This window comes from Cydia pomonella, chromosome 5 (assembly GCF_033807575.1).
Source record: "Cydia pomonella isolate Wapato2018A chromosome 5, ilCydPomo1, whole genome shotgun sequence".
NCBI lineage: Eukaryota > Metazoa > Arthropoda > Insecta > Lepidoptera > Tortricidae > Cydia > Cydia pomonella.
The window spans coordinates 13,088,571-13,102,632 of NC_084707.1; the positions used below are offsets into that span (position 1 = coordinate 13,088,571).

At 34.9% G+C, this 14,062-nt stretch overlaps 1 protein-coding gene across 2 annotated transcripts in view; it reads left to right on the forward strand.

Moving 5' to 3' along the window:
- LOC133517749 (trissin receptor) overlaps positions 1-14,062 on the forward strand; it is a 205,105-nt gene that overhangs the window by 127,491 nt on the left and 63,552 nt on the right. For both annotated transcript variants that reach the window (XM_061851142.1, XM_061851141.1), the window contains 4 exons: positions 387-697; positions 8,742-8,886; positions 10,554-10,713; positions 11,608-11,805. In XM_061851142.1, coding sequence (XP_061707126.1) covers positions 451-697; positions 8,742-8,886; positions 10,554-10,713; positions 11,608-11,805 — 750 coding nt within the window. In that variant the 5' untranslated portion in view covers positions 387-450. The remainder of the gene's footprint in view (positions 1-386; positions 698-8,741; positions 8,887-10,553; positions 10,714-11,607; positions 11,806-14,062) is intronic.

Here is a 14,062-nt window from a genome sequence, read left to right on the forward strand (position 1 = left end):
ATTTTGATTTGAGTTATGATACGACCTTGAGTATATATCTATTTAAGTTCCCTCTTCTCCACCAAGTTTTATTGGTATATCACAATCCGATTTCTTTTCGGTGCACGGTGTTCGCAGGCTCCTCAGATTTAGGGATTGATTGATTTATGTTGTCACAATTGAGCTCGTCTCAAATGAAGTTACTTTACGTGAAAAAGAGCCTTTGTGATGGCCTTGTTTTATTAACGTATAAATAAAATAGCAGTTTACGTTCTAAACTTCTAACCAACATCGATCCCATCGGGTAGTTATTACGTATTCATTATGTGTATCAAACACACATCATCGAAATGAATTGACGCACGGTGATCGAAAATTGTAATAAAATGTATGTTTGTTTGTTACAGGTATCTGGCAGTAAAATGAAAGGGAGCAGAGAAAGTATACCTACATTATAACCTACATACATTCATGGATGGATCCGGAAACATGCTGGGAACAAAAGACCTAATCGTGTCAGATATTCAGTCAAGCGTCTGGGTCACCGCAAATAGAAGCCACCCCAACGGGTCAATCCATAATAAAGAATCGTTTGTTAACGTTTCCAGAATAAATAATAGTAATCCTTTAAACGACGATGAATATATTTTTGATAGAACAGATATCCGGGCTATATTCATTGCTCTTTATACGATAGTCTTTTGCTGTTGTTTCTTCGGTAAGTACCTACTAAACTACACGCTCTACTTATGTTTAGAGTTCCGTACCTTAAAAGTAAAAGAATAAACCCTTATAGGATCACTTTGTTATCCGTCCATCCGTCCGCCCGTCTGTCTGTCTGTCAAGACCCTTTCATATCATATCACATCATTCATATCATATTCCTTTATCTCGGCAACACGTGGAGGTGTCGCTGTCGAGTTGAAATTAACCTTTTAGTAAGTAACGGCAAGATATTTGCAGTTATACAACTCAGACATATCTATGAATAAAATTGATTACGCTTGTTTTTGTTGATAATCATAATTCTCATATTTCAAACGTTAAATTAATGCTTTAAGTAAAACATAAAAAATATTTATTTATAAATTATTTAAATTTTCCTACAAACATTCAGCCGCACTATGAAAATAGATACTTAATGACATTTTTCGGCCGACAATGGCAAACATATTACCGTCTTGTAATTTCAAATGACAACAGAATTATCGCTTAAAATGAATGAAAAATAACCTAGATCGCACACATGCTTATATTGTTTAAATAAATGCTCTAAAATATTGGTTAAAGAGTTTTTCGGTACTCATATCAGAAATATCATTTTGATATTTACCAGTCGCTTTTCAGTGAAGGAAAACATCGCGAGGAAACCGGACTAATTCTAATAAGGCCTAGTTTACTCTCTGGGTTGGAAGGTCCAATGACAGTCGCTTTCGTAAAAATAAGTGCCTTACACTATGAGCCGTTGCAAACTGTTGGGACAACGCGAGAAAGATGATGATTAAATACCACACTGATAACCGGGGTCTACGCGAGCCCTCACTTTCTTAAATAAGATAAATGGGTTAAACAACCCAGTCCCTTCAGCCATCAGGAGGCCTACCGCAAAAACCGTGTTGAAAAAACATTGCTCTAGTGTCAAGAACTACGGAGGAAATAGTCGAGTACGTTTGTATGGAGAAATGACCACTCCTGTTCCCTCTTAACGAAGAAGACAAATCGCCAAATTGAAATACGCGTCGATGATGAGTTCCGTTCTGGTTTTCATTAGCAGTTCTACTTCACCCAATGGCATTATTTTTAATGCAAATGATTGATTTGTTGATGAAAGTATAAATATCGCTATAATAAATAAGATTTGAGGTGTTTTAAAAAAGGCAATGTTTCACTCAGCGTGTTCTCTTGAAGACTATAGGTACGTTCCAACCATGTTCCATCGTGAAGCTAAGCCATAATATGCAAGGTGAATATGTGCGCAAGTCACATTGATCAACTTTCACTATGGTACTTTTTCCGCAATTACGAAAAAAAATGGCGGTAATCCTTATAAATTTTGGCTGATCATCTCTTTTATATGAATCTCTTTATGGTAAATAAGATTCTGTGTTTCCCGTATATCTTATACCTGTCGATTACGTTTTATCGACGTATACAGTTCCTTAGCGCAACACAAGCTTTGTTGTGCATCCTGTGAGGCTTTGTCAATATGACAGGCATGATATCCACATTTGAATGTACGAAATTATATTGATGACAGTAAAATACAGTATACTCTTGAAGAAGCCTTGAAAATATTGGATACCGTGAATAAATGACCCGATTCGAAGAATGAGATACGATAACGATAAGTTCTGGTTTAGAAAGTTCTCATTTAGATATCGTTTGTATGTCGTATAATTGACAGAAGCAGCTCGATTCGGGCAACCAATGTCACTTTGACATTAGAAATATCGTAGATAGATCTTATTGGGATCACCGCGGAATCGAAATAAACGCCAATTTGGACATGTAATTAAGATATGGTAGATCTTATATAAACGTGTTTTAATCATTCTTCGATTCGGGCCGTAAGTTAAGCCAAGGGGACATTGTCGTTCAGACAGTAAGTAATAAATGACTCGATTTACACTTCATAGATTTTAATGAGAATAAAGAGGTGACAATGATTTATTGCGACTGAAATTGAGTAATAAAACTAATACTTAAAGGAAATACAAAGGAGGTATGCTTCAGTGCACAAATATAATTACTTATAAAAAACATAAAAATGTACCTATAAGACGAAGTAAGAAACATCAACACAGAGTTTTCCTTTTATATTATAAATTAATTCACCTAACCTAACACCCAAATTCAACTGAACGAAAGTGAAAAACGTTTAAAGTGCTTTTAAATTTTACTTCTTCATGAAACATCACAATAAAAAGCCAATAGGACGTATAATATAGTGTTTCAGAAAAACTAATTAGTTTAGTGCACAAATAATTCAGAAGATAAGCCTAACAACGGAGTTGTTTATAAAATAAGGCTAGCAACCAGACTGACGTATCAGTTGAAGAAAACCGTACGTAATTTTCAAACATCAACAACATGGACGACATAAACAAATTGAAAACGAATACAAATTATTCAAATTGAGAAAACTAGCTAAATTATTTTTGGAAGCCAAAGGAATTGGAGATGACAATGACAATAAAGCCTGAAAATGAAAATGTAGAAATAAGATGTGCCATTGCAGAGAACCATATTAGCAACAGTCACCACAATATACAGAAGTTAACAGACAGGAAAAAAATCAAGTTGAAAGAGTCAACAATAATGAAGGTCGAGAAGGTGATACGTTAAGAAAAAACAATGAGAAGTAGAAGTAAAGACTGTTCAAAAAGGCGATATTCAGTTGAGAAGATTGAGTAGTGAAGCAAGTGAAAATGACCCAAAAGAAGTTGAAATAAATGAAAATGAAAGAAATGAAGTCGTGACAAGTGAATATGAAACAAATGAACCAATTAAACAAATGAACCAATTTTGATTTCTAAGTCTGTATTTAAATATTTTATTGTTTATAAAGTAAATAGATGTTTATGACATATAATTAGAGTTGATGTGTCGAGTGGGAGAATAAAGGGGAAAGACGTGTAAGGAGGAGAAATATCTTGCAGAGTGGAATTTATCTGACTAAATTATGTCTTTGATTATGTGTAGAATAATTCTTTGTTTTGGAAATATTGCTGTGACTAGAAAAGAGTACTAATGTAAATTAATACTTCAAGCAGAGTCGATTGAGGGGGTGTGTTAGTGTAAAGAGAAAGAGGTTTGATTAGCAATCGACTCGAGCTTGATATTGTATATTTAAATATAGAATGTTATCTAACATTGAATTCACAGATATTCAAATCTGAGCATTTACTCTTCGTCCAACTATCTAATAGAAGTCATGTAAATATTACGAGTATGTAACGGTAAACAATGAAATAATGTTGTGATATTACTAAAGTGCCTCCTTATAATTTTAGTAGATCTCCAAGGACCTCCCATAATTTCTTCAGTTCTTATTACGTCTTAGTGAGAGTATTGGAGAAAGAGCTTCGCAATTTGCTAATTTCGGTTCTCGCGGGAGGCCCCCTGATGGCTGAAGGGACAGAATAACAAAAATAGTTGTTTAACCAATTTATCTTATTTAAGAAAGTGAGGGCTCGCGTAGAGCCCGGTTATCAGTGTGGTATTTAATCATCATCTTTCTCGCGTTGTCCCAACAGTTTGCAAAGGCTCATAGTGTAAGGCACTTGTTTTTACGAAAGCGACTGTCATCGGACCTTCCAACCCAGAGAGTAAACTAGGCCTTATTAGAATTAGTCCGGTTCCCTCACGATGTTTTCCTTCACCGTAAAGCGACTGGTAAATATCAAAATGATATTTCTTACATAAGTTCCGAAAAACTCATTGGTACCTCCGGTCGTAAATCGCACGCTCTTACCGCTAGGCCACCAGCGCTTCCTAGGATGGTATTTAATATGGGCTGTAAATAACCTGTAATCCAATATCCTGTTTGAATGCCAGAGCATTGAATAGGCTGATAAATAGTCCGAGTATAAAGGTTTCAAATATCGATACTATACAATTTGAGAAAATGGTAGATTTAAAAAAAAAAGTACATATAATAAATAATAAATAAATATTATAGGACATTATTACACAAATTGACTAAGTCCCACAGTAAGCTCAATAAGGCTTGTGTTGAGGGTACTTAGACGACGATATATATATATAATATATAAATATTTATAAATACTTAAATACATAGAAAACACCCATGACTCAGGAACAAATATCCATGCTCATCACACGAATAAATGCCCTTACCAGGATTTGAACCCGGGACCATCGGCTTCATAGGCAGGGTCACTACCCACGAGGCCAGACCGGTCGTCGGACATATATGATTGTACAACACCATCCCCCGTCAGAATTTTATAAAGTTACTTAGCCAGGGAGTAGGTACGTGTTCTAGATATTTGATTTTATGTTTTAACTCACTTTGAAGTTGGCACATGAATGGTAGAGGCACTTGTGAGAGTTGTGAGTGGACACTTGGACAGATCCAAATAATACATATGTCTGTGTCTGTACTAGTAATACTATACAGTGTGTATTTTTAATATAACCTCAAACTTAAACTAGACGTAGGTATGTTTTAGTGCTTTAAAACAATTCTGAAAGATTTTTTAAGTTAAATCTTCACTACCAGAGCATAATTAATTTTTGATTTTTTTTCAAGGGGCAATGTATTTCGTACATCACGATCACTTGTGACAGTTGTGACGTCACGTCGCTTGCTGAATTATTTTGTATGAAAAAATAAAAGTCGTCTATTTTTTATAAACCTTAACTAACTGCCCTTTGATTATGTGTTCGTATCAAAAATACACGCTGTATAGGTACGGGAAACAAATAGCTTTTTTAGAGGCCGCATTTAAAGTAAGAAAGTAAATATTCTTTATTGCACCAACAATTATACATTTTCCATACATGTAAAACTACTAATAAATTTTAAAGGAAAATAAAACCAGGTAACAATAGGTCTTATCGCTAAAAAGCGATCTCTTTCAAACAACCTTTAGGTAGCAGGAAATGTAGAACTCATCCAAAAGTCAACAGGTAGTGCAAGAAGCTAAAAATGGAGACTATTAAGTGGCGTAGCGTGCCTTGGCGGGGCCCCGTATAAAAATTCGTTTGGGGGCCCTTAGGAAGTAGCGTGCCTTGGCGGGGCCCCGTATAAAAATTCGTTTGGGGGCCCTTAGGAAGGGTAAAGATTTCTCACAAAAACGCACGTTGGGGGCCCCGTGGCCCGAGGGCCCCGTATAATTGATACGGCAGATACGGCGGTAGCTACGCCCCTGACTATTAAACACAAACACACATACTACATATTACTTATACAAAATAATACCGAATACACTAATAAATATACAATATAATATAATATATATTTATATATACATACAATATATAAAATGGCAACTTAAGGCAGAGATAAAATTATAGTTTCAGCTGATTTTTGAAAATGGGGAGAGATTTAGCTAATCTTAATTCTAACTAGCAAAGCGTTCCACAACCGAATAGCCCGGAAGGTAAAAGTGGAGGTTAAAGGTACGTGTTTATGACTGAATTGTGCCCGTATGTGTGTCGTGACCGCAAAAACAATGGCATTCCACATACACACACCACATACATACCACAATTTACCCAATGAGATGTATTTAAAATAAATGTACAGCCAAGGTATTAAATATCGACATGGAGAAAGTGCCAAAATATTTACACGCCACCATACTGTATGGGCAATAAAGGTCGTGCAAACACATAATTACAGTACATATGATGCTACTTTACCGCACTCGTGCGATAATTAGCACATCACGTTACTATACATGTGCGAATAGGCAATTCGCAACTCGTGTCGATTTAAAACACTCAATTCGGTTGTGTTTTAATTTATCCCCACTCGTTGTGAATTTTCTATTTTTCGAACTTGTACTGTAATGCACTATTTTGGCACTCTGTCTGTGTCGATATTTAAAAGTAAAAGAAAAAAGTTTATTGCCGGAACCGAATCATACATTGGACGTCAATAAACGTTACAGTTTGGCGGGAATAAATATGTATTATATTAGTTTTAATTTTTATATATAAAAAAAAATACTTTCCCATAGAAAATGTCAAGGTCGGACAGACAAAAAGTATGAGACAGCAAATTTTTTAATACAATCTATATTAACCAAACGTTGTCTTAAAATTCAACTTTTACCCTAAAAACGGCTTTAATTATTTTAAATTAACAAAATATTTGTTGAAAGATGCTTTCGCGCCCAAAACGCTCTTTGAAAATTGTTTGACGTCACAGTTTACGGTTTGACACATAACTATGTACATACACACGTAACACCAAGGTCTGTTCACACACATTTACCTATACGCACACATACACAGCTTGCCCACCACCAAAATGGCTACGGCTTGAGTATTAAATTTTGTACTGAGAACAAACAACGGGGGGGCCTTGGTTGATCGAACTATCAAACCGAGAGTCATCAGAATCTTCAATGTCGTTTCGACTTGGGTCACGTGACGTGTGTTAAAAGATATTTTAAATTCAATATTTACAAAAATATGCTCATTAGAGGTCCACTAAAGGTAGTTTAACATATTATTATAATCCATAAGAATTTATTGGGATAAAATTCTGCCCTAAGATTTGTAGATGGAAACAACCCTATTGTACCTACCTACACCACAAGATTTATCTCTACAGGAAAGTTGCTACGACGCACAGCTTTAATTGGGAAAGTTAAAATGCCGCATCAAATTGCCGTTTCAAAGGAATGTGCAACATTTATTTGTGCCCCTAACCGAATCACGGCCTTTCTGTTACCTTCGATAGCAGTTCTTTCATTGAGAAATTAACAGAAAATATCTTTGTCCTAGATGGTTTTCCTTAGTTTCCGTCTGTATATAAAGTATAGGTAGGTCGGTGTACTAACATGTGAAACTATAACTCTCAGGCAAGATTACTTACGCAAAGCTGGGCCGTTATTAGCTAGCTAGATTAAAAGGCCAAATGGTCATATCATAATTTACGGTTGGGCAATTTAATACCGAAAGTTTGCCGATAAGTACTCAATTTATCGATGTCCTTTAAATGTCATAATCGATCCCCGTTATAAATAATGTATGCAGACACTAACAACCAATAAATATTACAACTTAATACTTTTACTGGAAGGCTTAACGTAATTACCGTACAGCTCCGCAATATTATTTTTGTATTGTCTTTGTTAACCATGGTTGGTTAACTTTATATAGGCATAATAAAAGAAAATAGTTAGGTATTTGTTTTACAAGGAAACAAAGTTGATATGTAGATCCTCGTGCTAATATTGATACCTACCCGAGCAATTGAAAGATCCCAACATTTAACCACGAGCGTAGAGAGTGGCTCGAAGAGTGGATGTGTTGCATGGGTTTCAAGGGTTAAACAAACTTTGCTATCGAGTAAAAAAAAAAAAAAACATTTTTCTCTACACGCACGCTTATAAAATATTTTGTGTTAACCATAACAAATCAAATCCAAATTAATGCTCTTAAATATTTATAATTTCGAACGAAAATGGCTGTTAAAAAAGGCATTCTAACTTCTAAGCTATGAATTAAATTGTCAGCTACTTCATTTACCCTGATAGAATTAAGTGCTAAAATTATTTCATTATTTAAAGCTTAATAAGCCAAAAATAGAACACTAAACAATTTTGTATGTAGCTGTAATAAACATGCAGGCGTCATTTTTTGTCTAATAGAAGGCTAAGTATATGTCCTCAGCTGGCATCGCTCGATAGCGATTACTTAGTGTATTGTTCTCGATCGCTCAGCGCAAATAGACATTTAACTGCGCTCTACGTGATTCACTTGAAAATTAATTTCAGTTCAGAGGAACATTTCCGTTTCTACGTAATTGTACCTAGTATGTTTTTCACTAATTTTGAACCAGATGTTTGAAATGTAATATTCGTAATTATAATGACATTACCTGCACACATTTTTTAATATGCAATATGCTCGCTCGAATGCCCCTTGAATTAAATATAAAGCTTGATAAAATACCTACGTGCTTAAGCGTGGATTTAGTACGAATTTGTTATCATACTTACATATCGTAGGATTAGTTGGATATGATGTCATGTTTTGTAATTAGTGTTTTTTTTTTTCAGGAAACCTATTAGTAATCCTTGTGGTGACTCTGTCAAGGCGGTTGAGGTCTATCACTAACTTTTTTTTGGCTAATCTGGCTGTCGCAGATTTATGTGTGGGAGTATTCTGTGTCTTCCAAAATCTGACGATATATCTCATACCTAGGTAAGTATAAAGATGTGAACAAGATATACCTAATGTTATAAACTATTAATTATACATCCAGCCAAGCGGAAAAGCCTATTTACATTGTTTGCATCAGTCGGATGTCGGGACTAGTGCCGGATCAGGACACAGCTAATCACTCAGGATTACTTCCTCTCTCATCCTCACTGCCTCCACGGCACGTCGATGATTATTTATTACATACGGCATATTGATTACTTTTATTGACTTAAATCATTATAAGCTAATTCTAGTAGCTTAAACAATATACCTTCTATATATATTATATTTGCCTTCTGGCATTAAGTCCGCCATTTGTACTCTTCATGTATAGTGCAATAAATAATACAGTTTAAATAAATAAATATACAAAATAATAAATGGCAGATAATCATAGACCACTACTGGCATGCTAAATCTAAAAGGGACAATTTGAAGAGCATAACCGAACTTATTGTACAACAGGACAACTGATCTGGTCTGCTCTCGAATAATCTTCTCATAGCGAATTTCTATTTTGTCCACATTATGCGCAGGTGGACATATCTATATGTAATATACAGAGCATGAACCATTTAACCGAATAATGAATTTTAAAAGCAGGAGTTATAAATCGACTAATCTATTTCAATCGATAGCTGTACACATTCTCAGTTTGTAACAGAGTATAGTAAAAATAATAGAAAAGTCAAATTATCGGAAAAAAATCATAGATACTCAGAATGTAAACAGCCTCTATTATAATGACTATGATAAAGCCAAAAAAGGCAAGTTATGTATTGCACCTGTATGTTCTATGGTCCCTCGTAATTACTAAACGGCTAAACCAAATTAGACTAGTTTCTTCCTCATTTTAACATTTATCAACGTTACAACCTCAACTCCTTGGTTAGCCGGATATCGAAGTCTGTTTTCCGGCAGTTCATTTATTTACTTACTAAGATGTCATTAAATAGTATTAACATCAGCATTCCATTGATTTAAAATTAAATTTTTATTTATGCTAATGGGATGAAAATACGAAATTTAATGTCGTATTACCACCACCACCATTTTTGCATTTTTGACGACCAGTTTGGCCCAGTGGGTAGTGACCCTGCCTACGAAGCCGATGGTCCCGGGTTCAAATCCTGGTAAGGGCATTTATTCGTTTGATGAGCATGGATATTTGTTCCTGAGTCATGGGTGTTTTCTATGTATTTAAGTATGTATAAATATTTATATATTATATATATCGTTGTCTAAGTACCCTCAACACAAGCCTTATTGAGCTTACTGTGGGACTTACTCAATTTGTGTACTAATGTCCTATAATATTTATTTATTTATTTATTTATTACCGGTTACTAGCAAAATTATTAAGTATCTACTTAAATCATACTGAAATTTCGTAGGTATAATCTTAAAAACTATAAAATTTCTTTTACAATTCCTTTTTACGAGCTTTCTGACAATGTGTACAAATTTACTTTACGATAACACACACATTAATTATACCTCAAAAATTTGTTAAGGAGTTAGATTTAAAACAACTTTTTTTCACTGCGTCATCTATAAGTGGGTCGTAATACGAACTTTCAGTACTGCCCACATATGAATGTGTTTATAAATTTATTTATATGCCTAGTCAAATGCCTAACCCTATTCATACCTTTTTCTTTTTTCAGTTGGGTATTTGGAGATTTTTTGTGCAAGATGTACCAGTTTGTACATTCACTCAGTTACACAGCATCTATATTTATCTTGGTTGTAATATGCACTGAACGATATTTTGCTATTATACACCCTATAACCTGCAAGCAAATTCTTACGTCTACCAGACTTAGGGTAAGATTTACTCGTGTATTCAATTTTAACTAGTTTTCTGGCGAACTTCCTTTTCTTTGAAATATACAGTATAGTATAGAAGGATTAAACACTAAATATATCAATAAGTCTTCTACCCAGACTTATTGAAGTAATATCATGTGAACTTTTTTCGCTCCACCAGCTCATGCCAAAAAGTTAACCTGATATTAGCAATACTATTAGACTTGAAGCTAATTCAAGATATTAAAACCAATAACTATTACTTAAAAAAAAAACCAGAGACCTCTCGATATATGTGAACGCTTAGTCACTCTTGCGTTGTTATTATCTATTCATTATTTAAATCTCTCATACATTTAAAACTCCGATTTGAACATTTTGAACATATTTCTGTGTAAGAGCGATAAGTTTAATAAAAGTTTCCAAGGAAGAGCCCAGTCAGACAGCACCTTTCCGTAACTATTTATTGAATAATGAAGTAAGGAGGCCGCTTGGGAAACTTCGTAAATCCGAGTCTGACTGTTCCTTCAAGTATTACCTTACAAGAAATATGGATTAACCAGGCCATAAAATTACATACACTTACGGCCCGATTTGAAGAATGATCAAGACACGTTTAAGATCTTGGAAAGATATTTAAAATATGGATAACTAAACGACATGTCTAAATTAACGTTTATTTCGATTCCGCTGTAATCTCAATGAGATCTATTTACGATATTTCTAACGTCAAAGTGATATTGGTTGCCCGAACCCAGCCGTGTCTGTCAATTATATGACATACAAACGATATCTAAATGAGAACTTATCGTTATCGTATCTCATTCTTCGAATCGGGCCGTTAGATCCAGTCAGTTTTACTATAGGACGTATATTTAGCCAATATGATGCTAACTGTTTTTATTTTGGCAGATGGTTATCATAGGCGTATGGATAACGAGTGCAGCATACAGCGCGCCCAAGTTTATATGGGTTGAAACTATAACGTACAACCTTGACAACGGGCACATGGAGACAATATGCATACAACATCTAAAAAAATACAACTCGGAGATATTCGATTTGGTGAATTTCGGATTCCTGTACGTGACGCCATTATGTGTAATGACGGTAAGTGGCATCACGTTCTTATTATGACTGACATCAGTGTATTTCGCTTACTTGATCTATTAGCTATAAGAATTGTGATCGAGTGGTTCTGTTATAGGTGTTAAATTCTTGTTCTGTACCCCTAGTGTAATTAAATTCGATTTCTAAACGTGACGTACGCGTTTGCGTTTAGTCTCATTTTGTATTGGATTTCGAAAGAGCGCGCCAAGCGGGACGTTTTGGAACCTCAAAATCCTATACAAAATGAGACTTAACGCAAACGCGTTCGTCACGTTATGATGTCGATCAAAGTTACACTAGGGGTACAGGACACGTTTATAATTATAACCGTATCCAAATTGTAGGAATGAAAAGGTTCGTGTTTACGTACCTACTTATTTATGGTATTGTCTAACGATATGTTTAAGGCCGCGATACATATTTAAAGGTCTAAGCCCATTGCAACGTATAGAATTTTATTGCTTGTTTTAGGTTTCTACCTAAAATTAACCCAACTGTATTTGGCATTAACACAAACAAACGACTGGCTAAATCCAATGGAATAAATAAATGAAAAATATCTTATTTTATCCAGGTGTAATAAAGGACAAAGGCTTATATTGTTCCAGCGGGAGTTATGGTTTGTGAGCTATAACTCTCTGGGAGTTATAGCGTTTTTATTTTATTCTGTCACTAATTCATACGATCCATGTGGGTTTACTTTTAAAACATTGACGTTTCTAATTTAATATTTTTGGTTATGTTTAGAAAGATTTAATTTCATTATTTAATAGCCGTTTAAAATATTTTTAGGCCCACTTGCACCATCCCACTAACCCGTTAAACCCGTTAATCCATTAACCCAGTGTCAAATTGTACTGGTAACCATGGTAACTTCAGGTTTAACCGGTTAACCCCGTGTTAGTGGAATAGTGCAAGTGGGCCTTACACAATTTTCAATCGTGACTGAATGCCTGATAGGTCTGTGCCTTCGATGCCTAACCTGTCAAACAATGTCAATATTGCGGACGAATGTTTGAAATGTCACCGTATTTAAGAATTATTTCGCTTAAAATTTTGTTTTTACTTCGCAAGTGTGATGAAAAACATTTTGTGTAACTCTTGTGTAAGAATATTGCAACTCGGGTCTTTAATTCCCTGCAGCATGCGGCTGTTGGCAATTATCACCCTCGTGTCCAATATTTCAACCCCCCTCATTGCACAATGTACTATAATACAAAACATCAAACTGACCAGGTACATTAACAAAAAACCGGCCAAGAGCATGTCGGGCCACGCTCAGTGTAGGGTTCCGTAGTTACTCTTCCGTCACAATAAGCTTAAAGTATAGTAAATTGTTAACCAAGGGATGAAACGGTACCTTTCACGCGAGTTAAACAAATAGGCAAATTTGCATAATCAGTACCTAATTAAAGTAAGTCTTTTTACTATGAAGGGGAAACTTTTTGCGATAACTCAAAAACAGCTAAACTGATCATGTCCGCTATAGTTTTCATTTAATGTCTTTCTTAAGCTACTTCCACGATTTTTTTCATATTTTTTGGATGGTTCAAAAGTTAGAGGGGGGGGGGGACATTTTTTTGTTCTTTTGGAGCGATTATCTCCCAATATATACACTTTATCAAAAAATGGTTGTTGAAGACCCCTATTAGTTTTGAAAGACCTTTCCAACAATAACCCACACTGTAGGGTTGAAGCAAAAAAAAATTCACCCCCACTTTACGTGTAGGGGAGGTACCCTCAAAAAAATTAAATTTTTAGATTTTATTGTACGACTTTGTCGGCTTTATTGATTTATATATCCATGCCGAATTTCAGCTTTCTAGCACTAACGACCACGGAGCAAGGCCTCGGACAGACAGACAGACAGACAGACAGACGGACATGGCGAAACTATAAGGGTTCCTAGTTGACTACGGAACCCTAAAAAGGTTGTAAACTTCGTAGCTGAAAGAAATACATGGTTGCCGCATTCTAAACTGATACCTACACGAAACACCGCGTGGCACTTTCTCGTCTAGTGGACGCGCTGGCACTACGAAACAGGAATTTAAAGCATGCACATATTTAATTTAACGGTTTCAATGATATTTCTGAAAATTTTGCAATTTTACATGAATTTTCGCGTTTCTGTCTAATAAGTAACAATTTACTATATTTTATATTAACAACCTTTAAACAAACCCTATATATCCTCATACACATACTTATATCTATGAAAACACAATTTGTTTTCATATATAAACATTAATGTTAG